The 24,833-nt window shown below is 47.6% G+C and overlaps 6 protein-coding genes across 12 annotated transcripts; 2 read left to right on the top strand and 4 right to left on the bottom strand.

Moving 5' to 3' along the window:
• Nucleotides 1-179: 179 nt before the first annotated feature.
• LOC118508448 (longitudinals lacking protein-like) lies at nucleotides 180-8,800 on the bottom strand. Of its 7 annotated transcripts, none has more exons than XM_036048249.1 (7): nucleotides 8,701-8,800; nucleotides 7,084-7,294; nucleotides 4,820-5,279; nucleotides 4,556-4,735; nucleotides 4,410-4,484; nucleotides 2,278-3,841; nucleotides 180-2,173 (listed from the first exon to the last, which is right to left on the bottom strand). In XM_036048249.1, exons 2-7 carry the CDS (start codon nucleotides 7,165-7,167, stop codon nucleotides 2,023-2,025), a joined length of 2,514 nt encoding a protein of 837 aa, XP_035904142.1. In that variant the 5' UTR covers nucleotides 7,168-7,294; nucleotides 8,701-8,800; the 3' UTR covers nucleotides 180-2,022. The 7 variants fall into 7 exon arrangements, with proteins under 7 accessions (XP_035904142.1, XP_035904137.1, XP_035904143.1 ...); XM_036048244.1 differs by lacking the exon at nucleotides 8,701-8,800 and adding an exon at nucleotides 8,520-8,658; XM_036048250.1 differs by lacking the exon at nucleotides 8,701-8,800 and adding an exon at nucleotides 8,520-8,658 and having other exon boundaries at nucleotides 4,835-5,279.
• Nucleotides 8,596-10,198, top strand: LOC118508453 (crossover junction endonuclease EME1). The gene is made up of 2 exons (XM_036048255.1): nucleotides 8,596-9,136; nucleotides 9,213-10,198. Exon 2 carries the CDS (start codon nucleotides 9,251-9,253, stop codon nucleotides 10,187-10,189), a length of 939 nt encoding a protein of 312 aa, XP_035904148.1. The 5' UTR covers nucleotides 8,596-9,136; nucleotides 9,213-9,250; the 3' UTR covers nucleotides 10,190-10,198.
• Nucleotides 10,157-13,761, bottom strand: LOC118508447 (exosome component 10). The gene is made up of 5 exons (XM_036048243.1): nucleotides 13,483-13,761; nucleotides 13,179-13,360; nucleotides 11,494-13,102; nucleotides 11,324-11,419; nucleotides 10,157-11,203 (listed from the first exon to the last, which is right to left on the bottom strand). Exons 1-5 carry the CDS (start codon nucleotides 13,633-13,635, stop codon nucleotides 10,274-10,276), a joined length of 2,970 nt encoding a protein of 989 aa, XP_035904136.1. The 5' UTR covers nucleotides 13,636-13,761; the 3' UTR covers nucleotides 10,157-10,273.
• A 264-nt stretch (nucleotides 13,762-14,025) lies between these two features.
• LOC118508456 (protein BUD31 homolog) lies at nucleotides 14,026-14,792 on the top strand. The gene is made up of 2 exons (XM_036048258.1): nucleotides 14,026-14,237; nucleotides 14,359-14,792. The coding sequence occupies exons 1-2, from the start codon at nucleotides 14,144-14,146 to the stop codon at nucleotides 14,697-14,699; spliced, it is 435 nt and encodes a 144-aa protein (XP_035904151.1). The 5' UTR covers nucleotides 14,026-14,143; the 3' UTR covers nucleotides 14,700-14,792.
• Nucleotides 14,793-14,965: 173 nt separating this feature from the next.
• On the bottom strand, nucleotides 14,966-19,357 carry LOC118508451. Its single transcript, XM_036048253.1, has 2 exons — nucleotides 16,514-19,357; nucleotides 14,966-16,414 (listed from the first exon to the last, which is right to left on the bottom strand). Exons 1-2 carry the CDS (start codon nucleotides 16,559-16,561, stop codon nucleotides 15,104-15,106), a joined length of 1,359 nt encoding a protein of 452 aa, XP_035904146.1. The 5' UTR covers nucleotides 16,562-19,357; the 3' UTR covers nucleotides 14,966-15,103.
• A 2,752-nt stretch (nucleotides 19,358-22,109) lies between these two features.
• LOC118508444 lies at nucleotides 22,110-24,581 on the bottom strand. Its single transcript, XM_036048234.1, has 2 exons — nucleotides 24,009-24,581; nucleotides 22,110-23,939 (listed from the first exon to the last, which is right to left on the bottom strand). The coding sequence occupies exons 1-2, from the start codon at nucleotides 24,353-24,355 to the stop codon at nucleotides 22,391-22,393; spliced, it is 1,896 nt and encodes a 631-aa protein (XP_035904127.1). The 5' UTR covers nucleotides 24,356-24,581; the 3' UTR covers nucleotides 22,110-22,390.
• Between the last annotated feature and the right edge of the window lie 252 nt (nucleotides 24,582-24,833).

The following is a 24,833-nucleotide window of genomic DNA, read 5'->3' as shown; positions in this document are numbered from 1 at the left end:
CTGTGGCTGCTGTGCGTTCATCTCATACTCGCAGGTTACATTGGCCAAGGCAAATTCTGCCGGTTAGAGAGTTAAACGTTAGGTAAATGCATGAGATGAGGCAGCTCTTAATATTGTATATCACCGGTCATCAGTTTTGTCGACAGGTCGACAGGGGGGGAAGGAAAAAAGGTTGTCCATTATCATTCTTATAAATAGTTTACTGGCATTTTCTTTGTCTGGATTTTGTGTATGCACAATATGTATATCTATATAGTCGGTATATCCTGTCATAAGTTCCATCTGTTTGTCTCGAGACGATTTCTTAAGGGGGGTCCTCTTGTAAAAAAATAGGAGAGGATTCACTCAACATTATCCACCGGTTCGGTTCGCTATCGCCCTTTTTTCCTGTATTCTACGCATCCGGCACGCGACATGGACAAGAAATAATCACCCTGCACACCACACCACGTGTGTTGGTGGTGGGTTGGTGGTGTGTGCAAGTAAAGTTGATGTTGCTGAAAAAAGGATGTTTGACTACAAAAGTTGGATTGGTACACGCTGGCGTAGAATTAATTTATCGGGCACAACTATATTACCTATAAGTACGACAGCAATCAAACCCCTACTTTACTAGCATTCGAATTAATTGCGGGTTCAAATAGTATTGAGATTTGGCATGATTGGTTGGTTGGTTGGTTACACTCCTTCGATTGGACAATAAATATAGACTTCCGATTCCGAAAAGGAACAACTTGAGAGGTAAGGAATACAAACATTTGTGGTATGTTAAAAAAAAGATAACTAAACGTAAAGTAAGCAAGCTGCCAAGCATTGCGACAGAGCCCATCACATCACAAACTAAATACTTCATATACGCCACACCTGCATTCGAACTATAATATATTGCCACTGATTGTGTGTTAAATAAAAAAATATGAAAATAAACTCAAAAATGATTCAAACAAAATACTAAAACTTTAAGCACATCCAAAGCTAAACCTATATCCGCGTGGGTAAAATATAAACGAAACAAGTTCAAATTATCTGCCTGCAAAACCACAGACCATGACTAGAAACCGACACCCATGCGCGCATCCATTCGTTTAGAACCAACCAGGACATTGCACAGGATGCCGGGTGTATCGATTTTTTAGGCGTTACTATAAACGAATTTGGCTCTCCCCCCCTCCCCACCCCCCACCTTCTGCCCTTTCAACCATTCAATTTTTTTTTGGCCGCTAGTAGTTACTTTCACTAAGTATAAAACCCTATCCATTCGCACTCCGCGTTCGTATTGAACGACAACAATTCAAGATGCACAAAAGTAATGGAAGAAAAGTGTATATGGTTGTAAGTGGTGGTGGTGGTGGGCATTACGATGGCTACGATTCGATGGCTTGACTCACGGAAACTTATTTGCCCTACATTCCGCTGTACCAAGACGGTAAACGATGGGTAATATACAACTGTAAAATAAAACGAATATGTGTGTGTGTGTATATATATAACTATACTCTCGCTATACTCATTTCCCTGGGTATCTTTCCATCTTTATCTTGGCAACTATTTCCTTTCCCTGCGCAATGTCTTTTAGTACATCGCAGTGCAACATTTGGTTTGTCTCTTACCGTCTCTGCCTTGACTCGGTACGTACATGTATATGTCTTCTTATTGTATATAATGTTTGTTTCACTACGCTCGCTGATTACTTTCTTGGCTTGTAAGTTTTGGTTTTTGGCATATTAAACCCACCCCCACCTCCCCTCCCCGTTCTTGCTTCTTCACTCCTAACTTTCACTCCCATGCTATTGGCATAGTACGGTTGGCGGCTGCTGTAACCGCTGTAACTGATGCAGCTTGCTGTGGAAAGGCAACAGCAGTCGTAGTGGTAGTAGTGATGGCGCTCCTACTAGCATAGTGGAAACCGGACTGTGTCAACACGCGATCGTCCGTTGGGCATAGCGATGGTCGTTGCATTGGTTGCAGCTGCGGCAATCCTAGTTGCAGCTGCGGCAGCCGCTGCCGTTGCAAATGCTCCTGCTATTGTATCTGGCTGGTCAGTTCCTTGATGATGCGCTTCTTTTCGGCCGCTTCCTTCAGCTGCCTGGGCATCGGGTAAGCGGACTTTATGTCCCAACGCTTCATCCAATTCCGTAGTGTCTTGCGAGGAACTTTGTGCATTTGTGATGCGCTGAATGGGAAATCGAAAAAGGGTAAACGGTACCGTTATTTCTGCAACCTCAAAACAAAAACCCCTCATCAGTGTCTCCCCCCCCCCCCACCGTCCAGACCTACCGGTAGATACTTTCTCCTGCCTTCACGTCCATCAGAGCTGCCCACAGTGCTTCGGTGTTGTAGGTGCGCGGTTGATTGCCCCGCGGGTTGCGCAGCGTAAAAGCGATCGGTGGTGGCGCACCGTTTGTGTTTAGCAACTGATGCAAAGCTTCCTTCGATCGACCCGTCAGCTTGGACCGTCGGTTGACGGTGCGGGCTTGCGCCATGTTAAGATTCGCCCGAGAGTCCCGCTCTACTTTGCGAATCGACAATGTCGAGGTAGCTCCGGACGCATTACCCATCCCGCCCACTCTGCCGTACGTACGCATTCCGGAAGATTTATTGTTGGCACAACTGTTGCCGGATCCTTTGGCACTGCCGGCGATAGCCATCAAGGCTGGTGGTTTGTACAGGATTTCGTCACCTTCGCTTTCGGCTCCATTCGCAAGCATGCTGCTGTCGATCTCTTCCGCCAGCAGCTGTATCGCGTACTCCTCCCCATACTCTTCCTCCTCGTCGTCCTCTTCCGCCTTATACCCACCGACGACCTCGCTCAGTTGAGGAAAGTTAGGGGAACATATTATATTCTCATACCCGTCACCGTCACTCGCCGTGGAAGCATTCGTTTCGTCGCACACACCGTCTGCATGGCGTTCGGTCGCTCTTGGAATCCGTTGTTTCACGTAAATATCCGTCTCATTGCGATTGTACAACAGCGAGGAAGCGATACCACCGGTACGATGCTGCTGCTGCTGCTGTTCACTGGCACTATCATTCTCACTGACATTGGCACCGCCGCTACAGCCAAGCACAAGCACCGACGACTGCGGCATGCTCTTTCGCTTAGCGTCACGGGAAGACTTTGGGGATTGGTGTTTGGCTTGATAGTTTTCAAACAGATTCTCGATCGATTTCACGCGGATCGAACCTCGGGAAGAGCTACCGGGCACCGTACGCACGGTGCTTATGGAGGAAAGTGATGGCACGGAACCGATCGTGCGTGTTGTTCCATTCGTGCGCTGTGCACCTTCCCCAGCACCACTGGCCAGCGCATTCGGTTCACCAGATTTATCGACACTTTTACTGCAAGTCGTTACCAGGGAGGAGGCAGAAAGGGCGAGAGTGGAGAAATTTTTCGGCTGGGAGGCTAATAGTTCGTTGCTTTTAGTGGAATGATGTACGGTGGATCTAGCTTTCGCTTTTGCCTTTCTTCGCATTTCCTGTTCCTTCGCACCTTCGTCTGTAGCCCGCACGCCTTCTGTCTCTTCTCCCACCTCCATTAGATCATTGTCAATATCATCATCATCATCATCATCAGCATCATCATTGTCTTGGCCTTCGTTTTCGTGGGCGAAACTATCGCAATCGTCCTGCACGAAATCTTGGCGATCGGTATGATTTGCGGATTGGTCTGATTTTTCGCTCATCACCATCATCGTCATTCTTCGATCACCGATCATTTTTTCTCCCTCCTCCATCTCTTCCTCCATTCGGTCCCGCATCGAATCACTGGCAACCCGATCGTTCACTCGATCCTCCGCATCCATTGCATGAACGCTGAGGAACTGCTCGCAGCGAATCGCGTCTGCAAGTAGACACAAACACAGGTAACGGATAAACATTAAAATAGGAATGCTTGGTAAGAGAGAGAGAGAGAGAGCGAGAGATTATAGTGCATGAAGATAATGATGCCATACAATGTTTGTAATGAAAGGAGAGTATGAGAAGGCAACAATGGCCACAAACGGGGAAGTGAACGATAGAAACTAGTTTACGGAAATATTGAAGATGCATCTTCAATGATACGAAGCATGCATATGCGGACATCATCAACCAGGCACCTCCATGTCCTGTACAACAACCAGGCACCTCCATTTAAGGCATGGAGAAATAGGAATCCGTTCCGTTACAAACGAAAGCACACACTTTTACTATTGTCCGCGTAGCACGGAAAGTGAAATATTTTTTTTTAATTCATCACAAGTGTTTTTCTTAAAGCTTTTGAAATGTCTTCCGATAGTAAAGCAATAGAATAGGGTGGCATACTTTTCCGGGCATATTGGCACAGATTTGACAGGGAACATTTTATCCAATGTTCTACCGAGAACATTTTCACAATGCAGTTAATTACTAAATGTTTTAATCTAACTTACCTGTGGAAGCTTTGTCATTACTTTCCATTCCGAGGTCATCATCTGCACACTGTCTACTGCTTGCGTCATCGTCATCTGCAAGTAGGAATATGACATTGGCTTCATATCTACGTACGTAATTAAAAGCTTACGCACAAATGCCTTACCGATCATTAGATCTTCCGTTTTGATGCACATTTCATTGCCACTTTCCCCATTATCACTATGACTTCCATCGTCGGTCTGATGGTGATGACTTCCCGCATCAATAGGCTGCAGGTTCAGGCTGTTCAAAAGCTGTCTCTTTGGTCCGCTAGGCCCGCTGTTATGCTGTGCTGATCGTGAATCTAAAACACCGTAGGTCAACAAGAAAGCAATTCGTTGGTAAACCAGCACACACACATTTTATGGTGCGAAAATTAAATTCATACTTTGGAATTGCGTACCGCCATGTCTTGTGGAAAACGATCCATCCGCTGAACGATTGGTATTGTCCACCGGATGTTCGCCGGCGTCACTGCTGGCACTGTGATGCCGTTGCTGGGGATAGCTGCTCCCTCCGCCTGCTGGTGGGCTATGGAGTTGGTTTAGGTTTAACGCCGCATCGGAACCACATAGACCGCGTATTTTTAAAATTTCGGCACATTTCATCAGATCTGGCAGTCCGGCCTGAGATACATTCACCTCTCCTTTGTACATAAAGTCCACCAGCGCTTGTATGGCCCACAGCTTGATGTCCCGTGGCAGGATGATGATCGGATGCTTGCAGGGATTTTCGCCGAGCAAATTTTCAAAGTACGTCGAGCAGGCGGCCAGCACCAACCGGTGACAGTGCACCTGGTGACCCTCACAGGCAAGCGTCACATCGACGAACCTTTGGCCGGCTAATAGCTGCAGGACAACGATAGGAAACAAAATTTAATTTATTGCAAATTTTCAAAATTAACAGGGCTGAAAAATACATTTTAAGAAATATAATGCTTTACCGAAAAACCGCACGAAACATAGGTAGAAGCAACCACCACCACCCACTCTTGTGTGGCTTCTTTTCATTGTTAAGGGACCCTCTTAAAAGGTTGATAATTATCATTCCTAGAACGTTCGATGACCCCAGGACAGGGCAACGTTACAGGGAATAGTTTCGTTAGGGAATACCGTTTACTGGGCGCAGACTCAAAGAATGCCCTTTACACTGGAGCGTAGAAGCATCACCCGGCGAGCAGCACCACCACCAGCCACAAAACGACGACAAAAAATGTTCAAATTTCCGATTACCCCTACATCCGCCAGCACACACAGCCCAAATGAATGGTTCCGAGGGGTTCCTCAACAGAAAAAAAGGTATCGTCCTTTTGAGGAACGGAATTAAAAGTCCATACAACCAACAACCAAACTCCAGGGTCTTTGAACCAATCGGCATTGTTTTTTTTCCTATTTTTTATGTAAAAATGAATTTAAAATTTTCTAGTTAGGAAACCTGTCCCTGCCCATGATAGACCCTCGGATAAAGAATAAAAAACCCTTCCAGTAGGAGCAGTCTTCCTACAATTTTGGGCATATTTTTCATCGGCAAAGCCATGCATTGGTTAGCAGACATTTGTGATAAACCGCTCACTGGACGACCCTAAACGCTGAGTCCAGATTACACACAGCATAACGCATCGTAGCAAGCCTAGCGCGATAGAGCGAGTGCGAAATAGAAAGGGAAACGAACGTAGCTAGAAGGGGCACTGCGAAGAGCGGCGCATGATCACGTTTCACGGAACCCCAGGGCGTATTATCAAAACGCGTGTCGCACAAATGGACCACACTGGAAACCCCGACTAAGACAAACCAAGGGGTGCTTCTTCGCCCGATGATGCTGTCGGACGCAGCAGCAGCAGACCTTCGTTGACAATGGGGTGCGCCAGAAAGAGATGAGCTGTAGAGCTGAAGGAGAGCACACGGTACAGCCCTTTTGAAAAGTGGGAACCCTTCAAGTACGAAATGCACTTTGCGCTAAATGCTACCCCTAGGAACGGCTCGAGATGAGACTTGCGGTCCAAGCCCGAATGCTTGAGGGCAGGCCGTTATCCGCATCCACCCCCGGTTTCGTCCCTCAACGCTACCCCGCATCTCGTCCACCTTTGCATCATTTGTTTGACGTGCTTATTATTACACCAGCGCAAATTGGGCCGTAGCTCTCTACCCTCTTCGTACAGCACGGTAGCAAGGACAGCAACCGTGCTGGAAGCAGCAGTATTGTCTCACCGAATAGGCTTGGTAGCAGGGAATTGCCCTTTCGTTTCGATGGTTTCATCTTCGCATCATTCAAAAACACAACCCCCACGCGCGCTACGATGACGAATACGCACACTAGAGCGTGTAGGCTGGGGTTACCATTGGCAACACTTTATCCTCAGCTTTTCTCGGTAGAGCATTATATGTACAAGTGGTAGTGTGGTAGTAGTAGTGGTAGTAGTGTAGGATAAAGGATGAGATGGACAAGGAAGATATCGCACGTAGTAGGAAGCGAGGGTTTGGGACTGGGGGATGAGACAGGATCCAAGAACCTCTGGAGAAATCGAACGTCTTTCCTTCGACATATTTGTAATTCATTAAAATATAATTTCGGCGTAAGCGAAAACGTATAAAATTTTATAACAATAAATACTTGGAGGAACTGGTACGGGTCACATGTTTCGATTGTACGTACCTGTGGAAAGGCTGCTCCCAAGCTGCCGAGATGGCTGTTCCATCGAACACAGAATTGTTGCGACAGTCCGGTGGCGGCACTCATGATGTTTTGCGTGTACTAAATGCATGCACAGCACGCACTTTTTATGATCACCACCGCTTCTTAGTTCATGTGACTAGTTTCGAAGAACGGAATGCATCACCAGTGTAGACGCTTAGATACTACCGAGCTGCAAGCAAAAACCGTGAAAGCAAAGATGAAGGAACACTGTTAAGACCACACACACACACACACTACGCGAGCCGACTGCGACGTCTTGAAGCAATTAACACGCACGCTCTACGTGAAGGTGGACCTCGGCAATCGACCTCCTCGGAAAATCAATAACCGTGTAAAGCGAGATGATGGGCGCTCCTCGCAGGTAACCGCACACATCCGAGGAGTCACTGCGCGTGGTGTTCACGGAGGGCGCGCAAGATGTAAACTAACTGCTGGGGACACAGGAGTCACAAAGGCGAACCCTCGCGTAACGCGCCCAAGGAAGAGTATGTATTTCGCACAAAGCGTGCAACCCCATTCTAAGCTAGTGGCGATAAAAACAGCACCAACACACACACACACACGCCTTCCCTAAAACCCATGCACACCGATACACTCCGACGCGGGGATGTAGTCTCCTGAGGTCAAAGGTTCAAAGATCCCTTAGCGTGAAACCCAACTCATCCTCTTCGCAGTACGCACACTAGGACGCACCCACCAACACACAGGCTCCTGTGTCTTCGAGTGGGGTGTATTTGTTCGGGGTGAATCTTTTAATCTGCTACAGGCCATCTCGCTCTCGCGACCGCTACACGGGAGGGTGCTATTATAGACTCTATGCAGTGCGACTGAATCATAGGAACCTATGGTCGCCGATGTCGTCCCTCGAACATCACGCGCTGTGGGTTGTTAGGGCGAGGTGCCCTCCGTCCCCCTTCTCGGTTACCTTTCGCCGCTCCTGAGACATCCCAGCGCAACTCAAGCACACATCACAACAGGCGCGCGACCCTCTATCGGGCGTACAGACTCTAGACTACGATTACGAAATGTCACCACTCGCCCGCTGCTCTCGCCACCATTTCGTTTTATCGATCATGAAACTTTTCGACCCCAATTTAAGGTGCTCCCCCGAGCAAGCGAGCGAGCCAAGGCAATCACACACAGTAACCTGCACAGCCCGCTTCGGCTTCGGCCTGTTCCGGGAAAAAGGTAGATCTATTGGAGCTTTCAAGCCTTCAGATACACTAGCTGTTGCTACGATCCCGAATAACCACTTCCGTTCTTCATCGTGTCTATCGAGGGCCAGACAGGTTTTAGGTCGATTTTGTAAATAAAGTTCTTAATGTAACCACACACAAACACACCACACACATGCAATGAATTACACTGAAATTAAAGAACGCTTTTTTATTCACCCTAGCACCATGACATCTTCGCCAGCACGACCACCGCGAAACGACCCATCACTGTCCGCGTTTGTATATTCAAATGACGTTTGGTGTGTTCCGTCTCCGCGTTTGCTTGCTATTGCACAACACCGTCACCACCGATCCGTCCGGCTGCTCAATGAAAACACTTGGCCACACACGCACGCACCGATTCCCCGAACCACCATCGAGACGCCATTTTAGCATTAGAAAATGCATTGATTTGGCCTTCTCGCTTCCGCCAGCGTGATGCGCCGCGACACCCTCCCCACACACGGGAACAGTTCCGGTCGCTTCCCGCTCCGTTCGCTCACACTTGCGCACGAAAAAGGATTCGCAGTCGGCGGATTGTTTTGCTCCGATAGTGTGGAAGTGTGTGACGGTGTGTGTGTGTCTGGTAGTGCGCTCCGTTTGCGCGAAGGTACGCACACAGTGAAACACGCGATATGTGTGTTTTGTTTTGATTACCTTCATTCTATACGGCCTTGCCATGCGTGTGGCGTCCGGTGGCGCGTACGCTGATAAAAGTGTAATCCAGTAGGATCGGAGGAATTGGGGTGTTAATCAAGTTTATATGCTGTTCATTGCCTAAACATTCCCTTTCGGTAGGTCTAAACATCGCTATACTCGTCGTGTTTTGCAGCACATTTCACGGTTTACTATTGTGCTTTGCATTCGTAGCTGCCAAGCGTCGTGGTGCCGAACAAATATCGACCACCATGTTTGCCGTAAACAATCCCGATCGGCTTAAGCTGCTGAGCCACAACGAGGAACAACGCAACCTAAAGCCGGGACACTGTAACAAATTCCTGCACGTTGTAATCGATCCGGGCTTTCTGCGGGAACCCCATGGCGCTCAGGTACTGTCGAAACTCACCGAACTAGGATGCAAGTATGAGCTGACGCCACAGCCTGTACCCTGCACGCTAACGTTCTACCGAACCATGGTCGCTAAGCTGACTTCCGATGGCGCCATGTCCGGTACGAAGAGTGACGAACCGTTTGCCGTGTGTCTGCTCGACGGTGGCGCTTTCGTTGCATCTGTGCGAAATCAGCAACTGTTGGCCACGGTGCGAAGTGTTAAGGAGCAGCTTCCGAACCGCCGACTCAGCCTGATCGTTTTTGGACTGGTCAGCTATTGTCGGGTGCATCGCGGTTGCGTTGGCCGCCGGGAGACGGAACAGGCGCTAACGGAGGTGCAACTGTGCGAGGACACATCCCACCAGCTGCTGGAAACGGCCGAACAGGTGGCAAGCTTCGTTGCCCAGTTGGCACGCAGTATCGCGGAGCGGCCCTACAAACAGCAGCAGCTGGAAAAGTATAGCTGCGAGCAGGTGTACCTTGGCAACGAGAAGAAAGGCTGCGTGCGCGTGGAAGGTACGGCCGGGCTCCAGCAACTGTACCAAGCGCAGCTCATTAAAATACCCTCAGTTACGCTGGAAATAGCGGAAGCCATCATGAGCGTTTACCCAACGATGAACTCGCTGTTGCAAGCATACCGCGCTGCGGGCGTGGAAGCAGCCGCCAACCTGCTGTCCAACATTTCCATCCGCAGAGCCGGTGGACCGATTACGGCCTCCAACCGACGGATTGGTCCGGAATTGAGCCGCAAAATTCACTCCATGTACGCTTCTATCAGTCCCAAACAAGAGCTATGATAAAAGGCGCTTTGTTTGTTTTTCATTTTATTTTCATAAGATATATCGCTCAAACGGCCTTATTTTGCCATTAACTACTACAGTCTACTTCCGCTTCATGCTGCTGCCGCTGCTGCTGAGGTTAAAAAGCTTCTGTGTTTGCTTTATGTTCTTCGCTATCCGACTGTTCGGATGTAACTTCTTCAGGGTGCTGCTACCTTCTCCGGAATCGTTGGCCAGCGTTAGGTTACCGACAGCACCACCGCCACGCTTTCCTTTGCGCGGAGCAGCGAGCGGTTTGGAGCCACCCCGGAACCTGCTAAAGTCGACCTTGCTGTAATCGAACGGGACGATCGGTTTGTTGGACGACTGGTGCGATCCCTGGCCGATGGACGATTTCATGAGGTTCCGATGACGTTGCTTAGCTTTCTTAGTTTTTGCTCGCTTTTCGTTCCAATTAGTGCTGTCATTGTGAGCGTCCGATTTCGATTCGTCCCTGTACGGGGCCATACTCGGTTTGTCTTTCCTGCTTCCGCTTTCTGCCGTCGGTTCCGACTCCGATCCGCCCGCGAGGCTCTGCTCGATAGTTTCTCCGCTGCCGCTTACATTAATTTCCATTGGAAAGGATTTGCGCTTACCGTGTGATTGATTGGCGGCAGTCGGAACGGAAGGCCGTTGTGTGACGGTTGTAGTTCCATCGAAGTTTAACTTTTCCCCTGCCGCTAGGGCTTTACGCGCATTCATTTCTTCCAACCGTTTTAGCTGATTTTGCGTCATTAAATGTGGTGGAATTGGTGGCTTTTTGCTTTCCTGCTTTACCACCACTACAGTCGCCGGACCTGGCAACGGTTGCGCGGCACTATCGATCGGTTCGGAGCTTTGCTGGACAGTGGACTGCTGTTGCTGCTTCTGATGATTTTCATCTTTACGTTCGTTTAGTTGACGCAAACGGCACGTCTCCTGATACCGCTCGAATGGTGTATTGAATTTATTCCGTTCATATTTGCTAGCTTCATTATTCCCTGCCTGGGTTTGCTGCGAAGGTGATTGATAGATCGAGGGAGAGAGAGAGAGAGGGAGAGTAGGTAAGTGAAGTGTTATCAAGTGTTTGCAGTTTTTTGTCTAAAGTAAATGCCGATTTCCCACAAAACTTACCGGAACATTCGTATGCAATGTTAATAGTTTCACGTATTTCTCCTTACCCACGACCTCTTCATTCAATCCGACGCGTCCGCGACTGTCTATCGTTTGCTGCAAATACCAGCCGGGAAATGGATTTAAATGTAAACAACAAAGTTGACAAAACCCCGTTCGGCGTTACTTACAATTGTCGGTGCTGCAAAAACGCCCAAATCAGGCACCTCCTTCAGCAAGCTTGCATCAACCCGTGGCATTAGCCGTACTGCATTCAGCGTGTTGGTCAAATCGCCGAGCAGTGTCGGATGATTGGTGCCACCGGCTGCATCCGTGTGGCCTGCATTGTCATGCGGACACACCAAGGGATTGTCGAAATCGAACGCTGTCTGTATTTTGTATCTCGTGTCCGCGTGTTGCTCCTTCGTGTGCGGTTGATTGCCATCTACCACCGGTGGCAGCTCTCGTGCCTTCAGAATGATCTGGTGCAGTGTGTGCAGATGCTGCCGCACGAGCGAAGGGACCGGTGTGCAGCAGGCTATGATTCCTTGAATCTCACGCGGCAGCTTCGATGCAATATCGAACGCCATATGCTGCGGCAGTACATATCCCGGCGATTCATCTTCCAGGCGTGCCATCTGGTCACGCCAGTACAGGATTTCGCGGAACGCGTACATCTGGCGGTGATCAAACACGTATCGCGAGCGGCGATAGATGTTCATCACGCGATCCTCGTTCATGGTGGGTTTCTGATACCGTTGCTTGCAGATGAACGTTGATTTGTCGTACACCGTCTGCAGCAGGCCCTCTCCCTTGTCCAGCAGCTCGTTCTTCATCCTGTCGTAAATGTACAGCAGATAGTGCGTGTCCTTCCGTGCGTACTGGATGAAGTTGTCCGGGATGGGACGGATGCGCCAGTCGGCCAGCTGGAACGCCTTGTCCGTGTGTATGTTGCAGTAGTGCTTCAGCAGGAACTGCAGCCCAATGCTGGACAATTGTAAAACTCGTGCCGCCTCGCCGGTGTCGAACATGTTTACCAGATACAGCCCTAAATCTCGTTGCAACCATTCGATATCACTGATCGAACCGTGCAACACTTTCAACTTTTTAGGATCGGTAAACACCTCGTTCAGAACGTGCAGCTCTTCGCGAAGCGCTAACGCGTCCACAATGTAGTCCTTGCTGCGCGTCGATAGCTGCATCAGGCAGGTGAATCCAAGATAGCTCCGGTATGAATGGTGCTCCAAATCGATCGCTATTTCGCTGGCTGCTTTTAACTCACGCATCAGCTCCGCCAGCTGCGACTGTTTGTCGATAAACATCAGCGGGGTTTCTTCCAGCAGCGGAGGTTCCAGTGGGGTAACATGCTGAAAAACATTCTTTGCCGGCCGAAAGTGATCTAACTCAAACTCGTACGGATGCAGATAGCTTACAATGTTGCCGTCGTTGTCGTACTCCGGCAACACGGCCAGCGGTTTCAGAGAGTTTGGTTTATCGCGTATCGTCGGCACGAACGGGTTAATGCGTGAATTATCAACTGGCACCTTAAATTTTGCCTGCGGCCGGGCAATGTTTGTGCCCGTGATGAGCGTAGCCTTAACCGGTTCACGGGCCTGTTTTTCGTTCCACGCGCCGCTCAGTCGATAGCGCGGTACCACGGGAACCTGAACCTCCGATTGAACCAGCACCGTTGGCGCCGTCTTGCGGATGCCTGCCATTTCGTCCAAGTTGAAGTGTATCCGCTCCAGAATGTTGTCGTTAAAATCGTGAATCATTTCTAGCCGCTCGTCCGGATCGCGTCTGTCGAATGGGAAGTAAATGTGAGGAGGCTGCTCCAGCTGCGAAGGTGCATCGGGTTTGCTTAGTGTGTACTCACTGCAGAATGTTGCCCTGTACTCCCTGCATCTGCAAAATGTTCGATATTATATGCAGCACCTGATTCGCCCGCGTGTCCATGATTTTGATGAACTCTGGATGAGAGGCGTAAAGGTCGCGCGACCGTCCCGACGGCATCACGTTTGCCGCTTTCATGCCAGCAACGATAGCGTTTTGTCCATGCTGCAAAAAGCAATTCAGCAACCAATCAACAGACTTTATTTGTGTGCTTTTCTTTTTGTAACCCAACGGCTACATATTGCGCACGGCAAGGGGGCCGACAATAAGTAAAACTGTTTACATACCTCGCAAAGGCTCCGAACCTTATCATCCACCGCGCTATCGCCGCCGTTCTCCATCGATGGTGACCCCAATTCCATGCTGTTACCGTCTGCCGCAAGTGTGGTGCTTTTGTTAAGCTTCTTTTGTTTTTTACTATTAGTCATTGTGGGCGCCATGGCATTGGATTTATCGTACAACGCACTGGTAGAACGGCAATGTGTTGGACCTTTTGCCCCAGAAATAGCAAGAGAGAGATTTTTCACAACAAAATAAACGTGTTTTTGTGTTTGACACTGATGACAGTAATGAACACTTCCTATAAAAATAATTATAGCACAAGCATGCACCGGCACAGTTATGTCTTGGATTGTTGTTCGAAGCTTGGGCGAAAAGTAAATCAAAATTTGTTGTAAAATTGTAACAATGTTGGCCGAAAATTAATACATTAACATTAACGCCCAAGTGCAGCGAAAAAGAAATAATGCGCAGCTACGCTGCTGTCAAACTCACCCAACTGTCAAAGTATCTCGTGTGTCCCACCTTTGCTTAAAATATCTTGCCACAAGCGTCAAAACAATTCTGTTTTGTTGAAAAGAAATGCAAAGCGAGTGCAGGAAAAACGTCCTTGTGCTACACTAATTGTTTGTTCTAGGTTTGTGTTGTACTTTCCCCCCCTGGAATAAGATGCCGAAGGTGCGAAGGAGCAGAAAGCAGCCGCCCGAAGGATGGGAACTGATTGAACCTACCCTCGAGGAGCTAGAGCAAAAGATGCGAGAAGGTAAGGATGTGCGGCAAAACAATTCACAAGCAGGCCACGACAGAAGGCAACAACGCTCGATACCCCGCCATCGGTTAACACCAACCCATTTGCTAACTAAATCTCATCGTTGCTTTTGCAGCTGAAACGGAGCCCCATGAAGGGAAGCGAATTACGGAATCATTGTGGCCGATTTTCAAAATACATCACCAAAAGTCACGCTACATCTACGATCTGTTCTACCGCCGGAAAGCAATCAGCAGGGAGCTGTACGACTATTGCCTGAAGGAAAAAATTGCCGATTCCAATCTGATAGCGAAATGGAAAAAGTCGGGCTATGAAAATCTTTGCTGTTTGCGCTGCATACAGACGAGAGACACCAACTTCGGTACGAACTGTATTTGCCGTGTGCCGAAATCGAAGTTGGAGGAAGGACGAGTCGTCGAATGTGTGCACTGTGGGTGCAGAGGTTGCTCGGGATGAATCTGTACTGTTGCGCCATTATTTGCAGATGATTGTTCAACCGTAGCGGCATCATTTTATTTTCCTATTAAAGTGATCGTGTATAAGCACTGATTTCTTGGTTTCATTTAACCGGCAATATTGTCGCATTCCAGGATGGGGAAAATTTCGGCAAGCGGAACATTATTTGGCACATATAAGAGATAATATCATGTTTGCAGTAGGTAACAAATGCAGGCACTGCGGACAGCTTCATGATTTGACTAGAAAGTAGTAGTCGTGATACATTTTATTGTATTATTGCATATTATTTATTGAATTTCCATCACCCCTAAATAATACATTATTTTCCGAGGACTTGACACATAAGATCATATGTTACCGCATACTAATAGATAATCTGTACGTTTTTCAACGACATGTAATCAGTTTTGAAAGCTTTTTTCAAACATTGTTCCCACCTTCAATAATTTCAGTTTGGGAAACTGTGAACGTAAGTGTTCAATATCTGAAGCTTTTGGTGTTTCTGTAATTAAACTATGGATTTCTTTGATGTTTGCTACAGTGCCTCGGGAGTAGACTAATAATGATATGGAAAATTCTACAGTGAGCACTTCTGCAACGACGAATAGATGCAATAACTGTAATGTAGCGGCAGAAAAATGTTTGAGTCCAATATGCTTCAGATTCGGCATATTGGTAGCAATGGCCGTGATCAAATCCGGCGTCATATTTTTCCCCAGCATAGTTATTTTCGTTGCACATCTGAACGCTGACAGTGTTTCCGGAAGTATTGGGAAAGAGCCTATTGCTAGCGATTCTAGATTAGGTAGCTGGACGGCTCGAAATGGCACGGGTTCAAGGCATTCGATGTGCTCGAATGTAAGATGGCGAAGGTTAGCAAGGTTTGAAAGATTACGCAATGTCGAGGTTTCGACGATGTGTAACGACGCTACGAACAGCTCCTTCAGGTTAATGCAGTGTTCGCAGATTGCTTTGAACAAGTAGCCACAAGTGCGTTCATTTTTCAGCCTCAATGTTTGCAGCGACTTGAGATTGCTAAAGAACGTTAAGACGTGATTCACGTTGAGCCGGCTAGCAAAGCTCCCGTTCGATTTTTTTTCAAGCTCTAGGTCCTGCAGGTTCGGCAACCGGCACGAGTAGAACATTTTTTCGTTGTGAACGGGCACAGTTTGGTGGGTGTAGATCACTACGCGCAATGAAGTCAGCTTCGGAGCTTTCACAATTGTTGGCAGTATCGCTTGCGCCACTAGCGACTGGATCGACTGGCTAAGAATTTGAATCCTATCCATCTGATTGCTCTCTATTAAAGAGCCGGTGGAAGAATCAATGTGCAGTTCTCGAAGGTGCTTCATATGTTTGATGGCATCCGTTAGCATGCGTTTAGCATTATGCTGAACCGTCGGAATAGCTACTTTCAATGTCACCAACTGCTCTAGCTTCGGATAGCAAAAGATTGTATAGATCCCGTTGAAAATGGCACCGTTGACGCAAGGAGCTGTGCTGGAACATAGCCTAAGATTTACATTACAATACAAACGATTGGATTGCTTCAAAGTTTGCATCTCCTCGTTGCGGCATAGCGGAAGGCTTATGGACATCTTGAACCGTTTGATGTAATAGTCGGAAAAAATGGTTTCTTGCCAACGCCGGCATGTACGAGAACACTGCTTCACGCTGTTTATGTCGAGGAAGTCAAAGATTTTACAGAGCACCTAAAACAACGAGAATAACGCACCTGCTTGTTTTACTTTTGTCGCTAGTAAGCTCTCGATGAACTCAGAAAGCGCCTCTTTTTGTGGTATTTTACTTGCCTCGTACGGGAGCTGCTGAATTGGAGAAATGGTTTCCTCCTTTTCCATGGCGTAAGTTGTACCGCAGCAATAGAGGACCGAGATATTGGAGGCGATTTGCGATGTGCAGAACTACACGGTTTCACGAGCAATGGGCCAACTTCATGACGTGTCGTGATGTAACATGACGTCATGACGTTTAAGTCATAGCCTACTTTGCCATTCTTTGTTTGTTCTTCAATCAGACATGGTACAGCCAATGATTGCTAGATGAAGGTTTCTGTCGAAAAGATTATTGCTTTTTTGTTTTGAGATGGAAAATGGAAATGCTACAGGTAGTGCAAAAACCAGATCAGACTTTCTTCACTTGAGCTTACCCGCAGCTGGATACTAAGTATCTGTCATGTGCATACTGACGTCTCTACCGTCTCGAAGACGGGCAGAACATTCTAAACTTGGCCTAGCTACACTCTGAGAGGGTCTGAGATGGTTGCATACATTTCGAATGTATATTGCAGCAACAAAAACTATTTGTCCCAATGGTCAGGTTTGTATGAGCTCCGTATATGATTTAATTAATCATTACCTAACGAAAGATTGCTGGATGCTAACAGCAAAGCTTTAAGAGATGACGCTGAAAACGGGGAAAAAGTTTGTGTTTTCCTGAGTAGCTTCATCATTATTGTCACTCAATTGGACAATTTAACGACCTATTGTCTCTCCCACCGGATGCCGGTAATTTAGCCCCCAAAAGGGCTACTACTTATTTCCGCCCGATGTGCTGCCTGTTTCTTATCGCTTGTGGGCGCGCGTCCTCTTGGTGGGAGTCGCACGTACTGTCGCAGAGCTGAGGCTCGCTCCTCATTTGCTCCCACGGACAAAAAGTGCAGAGCGGAAGGTGCAGAGGTTCTATTGAACGCAGCGCAAATCTTTCGTTTGGTGACATCATAACGAGTGTGTGTGTGTGGACAATCGTGGTTTGTTTGGTTTGGCCAACACATAAGTAACATTAGTCTTGAGCTTCACACAGCCACGAAGATGGAGCAAAACAAGGGAGATGGTCAATATTTGAACAAACTTCATTAAGACGGGCGTGTGTCCGGCGATGCTGGCTGTTGGCGTTGTCCGGACGGATGAAGTGGACCGGGGGGAAAGTCGGTATTAAAAGAAATCCTACCCATTACTGGCGGATTTTCTAGCTACTAGTGGTGCCATTTTCCGACGACAAAGCAGTAGGTAATGAGCGACAAGTTTTGTGGCTGGAAGTGAGTGTGTGCCAAGGGTGAGATAAATTAAGCGCCTGGAAAAGGTTGCAACTCTCAGGCACCGGTCCCGATCCTATCGGGAACACAGCATGGATGCTAAAATTGTGTGCCGTTGTTTGCGTACCAGCGCATGTACACCGTCGGACCGGCCGATGTAATATGGAACCGATTTTCCGCTATATTCTAGTTTTCTGGTACACCAAAGAAGGAAACAAACAAAAAAAAAAAAAAAATGGCCCCCGCAACGAAGCTTATCATTAACGAAAACGTGATATGTCCTAATGGTGGAGCAGGGCGGGAAAAAGATACACATGCAATCGGTATATTTGTCTCAGGGTGTGTGTGTGTGGAGCAATCCTCGGGATATCAACGATGATGGGTAACGATTACCGGGTACCGGACCGATGGTTTCATTCCGCCATTCTGGCCGCCCATAGCGAGCCATCGTGTAATTGTGCCTTCCGATGCATTCTTCCAATGATCGGCGCTACGGGTAATCCTGGCCCGGGGACGAAACGTACCCGAAACCAAACATTTTATCATGATCCATAAAGCTAACTAGTTCCTCAAACAATATGAAACGGCAGTAAAATTTAGGTCATACCACGGTACAATGTGCTGTACCGTGTGCTTTCGTTCCGTTCGTTCGCCATGCTTTCGACGGCTGGATGGACGACCATCAGCATCACTGGTTGGTGACTTTCTCCACCCAGGTTCGTTTCCGCTTAGTTGTTTCGCACTCGCTTGTTTGGCTGGTGCTGGGTTTGTTGCTGTGAATGCGCTTCGTAATGGTTAATGTTAGCTTTTTATCGTGCCGCTATTCGCCGTCAGCGTGCTTGCAGATCGTTGGTTTTGGTTACATACAATCTCAGCTGTCGATTTAAAGGGGATGTGACGTCCCATAAATGTGAGGCGAGCGAGCGTAGGACGGGGTCGGGTAATATGATGCGTTCAATTGATGGTTTTATCAAACTCCAAAAAGGAAGCTATAGGAAATGGATTAGCTTTCGGGGCAATTGTTTTGCTGAGGGTGCAACCTTTGGTAAACCTGACGAATAACATTTTTGTTTTCATGTTATTTTGTTTGAAAAGTATGCTGATGGAGTATAGTTGGCGGAATCCATATCTCTTCTTGTCTTAACCTGCTCTTATACATCATGCAAGACATATTTAACTTATTAAACTGATTAATACCACTTAGCTATCATGCAGCTTTTTTATACCATTTGCCAATAACAACATACAACTGGTCATACTACGGCGTGAGAAAAATTCACCACTCAAACATTTACAGTCGCAGCACTACGAGTCTGAGACATTGACTCTTTCCAAACCTGACAAAATCCTGTTGGCCACGTTCGAGAGTAAGCTGCCTGGTAGAATTTGTGGCCCTATATGTGTTACAGGACAACCCGGTTATGTCATGAGATTGGTGCCGGACGATCCAGCTTTGCTTCTAATGCGTGAAAAACCGCCTAATAAAATTAAAAAAGTATTGGGAATGGGTGAAAGAAAAACTAGGCACGATCGCCACAATCACTCCCCAGATACTAATATACCTGGTAGTCTTCTTCTTCTTTTTCTTCCTTGGCACTACAACCTCAAGAGGTCTCGGCCTACCATTTCTGGCTTTCTGTGACTTGATTTTACCCGTAGTAAAGTAGTCAACCGTGCGTACGGGGAGGGGCGGTCTGGATGAGATTCGAACCCCGGTCCTGCTGTGTGAAGACCGGCGCCGTTATCGCCTCGGCTACCGGACCCGGAAATCTATTAGGATAAAAAGAATACAATGTACCTTTTTTACGTTTAATTTGCAATACAAAAAAAAAACCCAAACATTTCTGCCATTCGCGTTAGCCTGGAATGGGCCCTACAAGTGGCTTGGTGTGATTTTCTTGGCCTAGCCGTGTGCTTGTGTGTGTGTTTTTCGCAGCCATGAAAGCAGTGGGCAGGAAGTTATAATCCATTAGTTATTGAAAAAGTTGGATCGATGTGTTATTACTGAAACCCGTTTTTTGTGTGGCCAATTTGAAGATTTGATTTTCTAGCACCAGTCGAGCGTCACATTTATCCGTTCCACGGTATCCGTGCATTCACGGTAAACATGTATGGTGTACACAACTTGCTTCCCTGTTCTTCTGCTCACGGTCATGCAGGACGAGAATGCAATACGGATGAGCGAGAAGAGCCCAAGCCTCTGGGTATCGGACCATTTCTTCTTTCCTTCCTGGTTAGCGGATGGAGGCGCATGGTTGTTGGACCATCGTTGAATAGATGTCTTTCCTTGCAAATCTGTAACCGAATGGGTGGTTGTGTCCAGTCCAACGGGGGATCGGTTTTCTTTCTTCTTCTTTTTGCCATCTTTTCTGCTGGATTACCGATGGGAAGGTTTGCGGAAAGTGGCCATCTTTACACAATATTTGCGAGCAGCAATATCGTACGGGAGCATAATACATTGCTCGATACATGGAAAGAGCAAACGGTCGTTTCGAGCAGGCAATGGCTGACGCGTCCGCCAATGATATTAGCTATTGTCAATGGGCAAAAGGATTATCGAATGTTTAACTGGAATGTTGTTCTATCTGCAGCTGCCCGTTTCCTTTGCGTCCTCTTCAATCCCTGTAGTGACAGAGATTTTGCACGTCCTTTCGGTCCCGGTCCATTGGTTGGTGTGCGTGGCTGAATGCTCACCATTGTGCCACCCTATTCACTCCATTTACGTATGCGGGGGGAAAAGTTAGCAATCGAATTATTGCGGCAAAAATGCTGATGTTTGCCGCGCGTTGAAACATGAAGGAGCATCGTCGATAGGGGCTGCTGGAAGTGTGATTATTATGGAATTGATTATTTCGTTTGGAATTCTTATTGATTTCATAACCTCATTAATAATGGACATTTGAGAGATTTCAGGGTTGAAAACGGAGGGCTGGCTGGGAGGAAAATCCCATCATGTGACGTGCTGTATTAATCCCGTTCCATATGGGTTTGGTTTATTTTATCTTTAGCTCTAGCATGCTTCCATATTTCCGTCCTATAACGATCATCATGGAAGATCATCGACGAGAAAGTTTGGTAACAATCCCATTGGATAAGATTCCTTGCGCAAAATTCATGTCAAAAAAAACTTTAAACTACTAAAATGGCTTTTACCAACTGTTGTTGCCTTTCGCGCTGTACTTTACGTTAAACTTTATGCCAATTTATGCTTCTCCGTAATTTAATTGCCGCTCCTAAGCAGATTGTTCCCAGTGATACGGTCAGCTGGCTGCTTAATCCCTGTATATGGGAGGAAGTATTGTCCCAATCTTTATCGTTTCTTTCCATCGCACGCTTTTAGACGATCAGTCAGTTTCCTGGGTTTCATTGCAGCTTTCATCAGCCGCTTTCCCACCGGTAGTGATTGTCATAAAAGAATACATTCACAACGTCGCCCCCTTTATCAGCCTTATTCATCACGTTCCGGGTCTGGGTCGTTTCACCCGCATTTCACGATGCCTTTATTCGTGTCTTGTTCCGCTAAACTCTTTCCAAATTCCTCCGCTCTTCGGTAATGGAGAATGTGTGAACTGGTGCTCCATTAGCACCATTTGGAGCGGGGTTTCGTGCAGTATCCAGCCAATAGCCCAGCGCTGAAGATGATTGGTGAAGTTGATTCAAGCGTTCATAAAATATTTATCTCTAATCAATTTAATAGATTAAAACATTACGATTCCAGCTAATACGAGTCCCGACGCCAGCACGGTGCCGGGGCACGAGCCGCCGTAACAGTAAATCACATTAATAGTCTGTCGTTTTTTCGTCAAACGGTTTGCGTCGGAATGTTGCCTCAAACTGGTGTACAAGGACAACGCCAGGAATGTCGGCCAAAGAGATAGAGAGAGAGAGGGGAGGGGGGGGGGAATGTTCCATCCGTTCACGGTGCCATTATCTTGAAAGTTGTTAATTTTTAGTGGGTATATTGCGAGATATCCCAGGGCTTGCCGGAAGCCGGCAAGAGGAAACAAAACGCATCAAATTCCAGTCACGAGGGCATGGGATTATGGGTTTGCGAGATTATGCGCCCCGAGTGCGGGGTGGTGGGTTTTTTGGGGAGGGCGAATCTGGCCACCCGCCTTAAAACTAGTGGGGCTGTTTGCGTAAAGGATTCGATTTTGGGTTGCCTTGTCGCCGAACGGTAATGTCTTACTTTTGCTGCTAGGTGTAATTGATTTTAGGTTAATCTTTTGATTGGCATCGTTCCGTGGTTTAAGTTTGGTTGGAGAATGCGTTGGAGGGAGTTGAATGTTAAAATTATTCTAATTGTACTGATTGGTATTATCATGCTTATAATGAGTGGAAATGGAAAAAGATGGTTTGTGCTTAAGACTATTTTATTAATGTTTTCATTCATTCATACACACTGGGTCGGTATATTAAAAGCCATGAAATTACTTAGGATTAGACAATAGCTATCTGCTGTAAAGGTTTCAAAACGCTACAAAATTTGGCCGTGATAGCAGTTTTAAGCAGTCATTAAGTTGTTCCGCTTAGTAAAATAAATAAATACGTTCTACATATTCGTTTCCACTCACCCAAATGGAAGCCTGCAAGCCTAGAGAGCGTCCACGATGTGCCATCTTGCGAGAGGTAAAAGTCACTCATTCACAAACAGTACCTTATCCTTCGGGCGTAGAAATGCGTAATAAAACAGAAAGCACATCATGGTTAAAGCCCCACTCACTATGATCGTGTGGTGCAGGAAGTAAAACCACCAGGACTCAAAGACGCCCAGATTGAACCATACCACTAGCATTGCCACGTTTTCCATCAGCACAATACCGACGTACCCAACGTACCACCAGCGCACATGAACGAAGCGTATTTTAAACTCTAGCAATGAAAAGATGTACATGTAGGCGAGGAAGAAATAAAAGAAGTAGCGCTCCAACTTTTCGTGCAACCGCACCTCGTAAACGATGCAGGCGATCATAAGCATATAGTGGTTGGCGACCAGCATCCAGAAGTAGAGCGGAAAGAACACGTAGAACGTCGATAGGGATAGCATGCGCATCAGCAGGAACATAACCCAGCCGACGAACAGTACCGTTTTGCCGACCATATCGTCCTGTTCGAGGCCCACTATCGTCTGTCGGCGCGATGGTAACGATATCGCATCACCATCGGGCTGATCAGGCTTTGCCACCTTGCGCGACACGGTTTCGTTGGGATCTGCATGATCGAACATTCCTTCCGGCAGCCTCGGCACTTTCTCCTTTATGAACGATTCCGCATTGAACAGCAACATGTTCCGGAACACGGACACCCGATGAAACATACCGGGCGACGCTTCCGGTGTTGGCGGGGCCGGTTTCTTTGGGACCGCATCGAACTCATCCGGCTTCAGATACTCATCGTCGCTGTCATCGGTAATGTTGCGGACATCTTCCGTGCTGCGCAGATAGTGGTCCATTTCCTGCAACTCGTCAATGGTATCCCGTAGCTTGAAGCTTACGCTACGGCCAGACTGCTTTGCGTTGCGATCAACAGCTCTATCCACCGTGTCGAACACATTGATCTCGTGCAGCTTATCATCGTCGGTGAAGTTTACGAACGGATCGTGATGCGCTTTCGATTGCTGTCGATCGAAGTTGACCGCCGACACGTTTAACGTCTTGCGCGGACTGCTCGGGACGGCGGAGTACGTGTGCCGTTCCGATGCTCGCCCATCTTCGCCACCATAGCGCGAGTAAAAGTTGCGCATAATGCTCGGCACGATTGGATCGGCTTCGGGAGCGATTGATGGTGGGTGGGAGGCTAGGGCACTGTCGGCTGTGCTTGTCGAGCGGATCAGCTCTTTGCGCCGTGTTGTGGCTTGTTCCGGTGTGCTCCACGGATAGCAACGGCCAACAATCTTCTGGCTTTCGAAACGCTGAAAGCTGGTGATGATGGTGGCCATGGTGAGGAAGGAAAACACGACACTGATAACCTGCGCCGTAACCGTGTCGTAGTTGCGAAACGTGCCATCGCGTAGCAGGATGTAGAGCTGCAGCATCATCTGGGGAGCGGCCTGCAGAAAAGCCTGCAGAAAGTGATACAGCTCGCATGGTGACGTTTCCATTATCTTTGCCACCGACTGTGCCCGTCCGTACGTATTTTTGTCGTGAAACAGTGCCTCTACGCTCCAGAAAATTCTCCTGTTAAATCTGGAAAATTAGTCAGCAGAAGGAAATGAACGGAATTGCCAGTATTCTCGCACATTGTGATCACCCTACCGATAGAGAGCGGCCAGCGGGAAGAACACAAGGATAGCGATGTTGTTAAACAGAAACACGGCCGTGCATTTGTCACACCCAATCTGGTCCGGCCACCGTTCCGGGGTGGACACGATGGAGCAAAAGCACACCAGCGAAGGTAGCCAGATAAGCGCGAGCGTGAACCATCCCCAGGCCGGGTTACCGTTGCGGAAGTGCTCGATGGTCACGAGAATGTCCGCCGTTGTCAGCACGATGTATACCATCAGCTCGAAGATCACCGGCACGAGAAACGTCATCACGATTTGGGTACGCGTTTTCACCGGATAGCCGAGCACCGATCGCGGAACACCGTCCAGAGCGTCCATCGTGGATACGATGGTCAGGACACGATTTTTGGGGCTACGCCTCACGGTATGGGGCGGCTGTCAATGAACGCAGGCCAGATACAACTAATGTTATCGCTGTGTGTAGCGTTATCGGAGGGTGCTTTCGCACCGTTGGCTGACTCAACCTTCGTTGGGCTGTGGCTAGTTTGCTGGTGCCGAGAGCGATAAGCTTGGTAGGTTGCTTTGTTTTGGTGTAGATACCGGGCAGCAGAACATGGTCGTGATAACATTTGCGATACATTGCACGGCAAGACGTTCAATAGCGCGTGTGGTGGTGTGGTACTTGAGTCGCACTGGGAGAGAGACTAACGCCATGTATTGTATTGTAAACGTGTGTTAAATAAATGAGTTAAATGTTTACCAATACAGGTGCAAAAAATGTAGAATGGCAGGTGGGATCATTGAAAGTTTGTTAACTAGAATAAATACACAAACAGAGTGTTCGCGGGAAATTAGA

This window comes from Anopheles stephensi, chromosome 2, assembly GCF_013141755.1.
Source record: "Anopheles stephensi strain Indian chromosome 2, UCI_ANSTEP_V1.0, whole genome shotgun sequence".
Classification (NCBI taxonomy): Eukaryota; Metazoa; Arthropoda; class Insecta; order Diptera; family Culicidae; genus Anopheles; species Anopheles stephensi.
The sequence above is the reverse complement of the archived record's forward strand: the minus strand, read 5'-3'. Positions and strand labels throughout refer to the sequence as shown.

What these genes read in the sequence shown, in the direction of transcription:
- LOC118508448 (XM_036048249.1), bottom strand. Translation starts at nt 7,167, where the DNA reads ATGAGTGCCGCCACCGGACTGTCGCAACAATTCTGTGTTCGATGGAAC. An exon ending in TGGGAGCAGCCTTTCCACAG is followed by an intron (nt 5,280 to 7,083) that starts GTACGTACAATC and finishes GTTGTCCTGCAG; the next exon opens with CTATTAGCCGGCCAAAGGTT. An exon ending in GCAGGAGAAAGTATCTACCG is followed by an intron (nt 2,174 to 2,277) that starts GTAGGTCTGGAC and finishes TTTCCCATTCAG; the next exon opens with CGCATCACAAATGCACAAAG.
- LOC118508453 (XM_036048255.1), top strand. Translation starts at nt 9,251, where the DNA reads ATGTTTGCCGTAAACAATCCCGATCGGCTTAAGCTGCTGAGCCACAAC.
- LOC118508447 (XM_036048243.1), bottom strand. Translation starts at nt 13,635, where the DNA reads ATGGCGCCCACAATGACTAATAGTAAAAAACAAAAGAAGCTTAACAAA. An exon ending in GTACAGGGCAACATTCTGCA is followed by an intron (nt 13,103 to 13,178) that starts GTGAGTACACAC and finishes CCCATTCGACAG; the next exon opens with ACGCGATCCGGACGAGCGGC. An exon ending in CATTGCATACGAATGTTCCG is followed by an intron (nt 11,204 to 11,323) that starts GTAAGTTTTGTG and finishes TCACCTTCGCAG; the next exon opens with CAAACCCAGGCAGGGAATAA.
- LOC118508456 (XM_036048258.1), top strand. Translation starts at nt 14,144, where the DNA reads ATGCCGAAGGTGCGAAGGAGCAGAAAGCAGCCGCCCGAAGGATGGGAA. An exon ending in AGAGCAAAAGATGCGAGAAG is followed by an intron (nt 14,238 to 14,358) that starts GTAAGGATGTGC and finishes TTGCTTTTGCAG; the next exon opens with CTGAAACGGAGCCCCATGAA.
- LOC118508451 (XM_036048253.1), bottom strand. Translation starts at nt 16,561, where the DNA reads ATGGAAAAGGAGGAAACCATTTCTCCAATTCAGCAGCTCCCGTACGAG. An exon ending in TTCAGCAGCTCCCGTACGAG is followed by an intron (nt 16,415 to 16,513) that starts GCAAGTAAAATA and finishes TCGTTGTTTTAG; the next exon opens with GTGCTCTGTAAAATCTTTGA.
- LOC118508444 (XM_036048234.1), bottom strand. Translation starts at nt 24,355, where the DNA reads ATGGACGCTCTGGACGGTGTTCCGCGATCGGTGCTCGGCTATCCGGTG. An exon ending in CCGCTGGCCGCTCTCTATCG is followed by an intron (nt 23,940 to 24,008) that starts GTAGGGTGATCA and finishes CTAATTTTCCAG; the next exon opens with ATTTAACAGGAGAATTTTCT.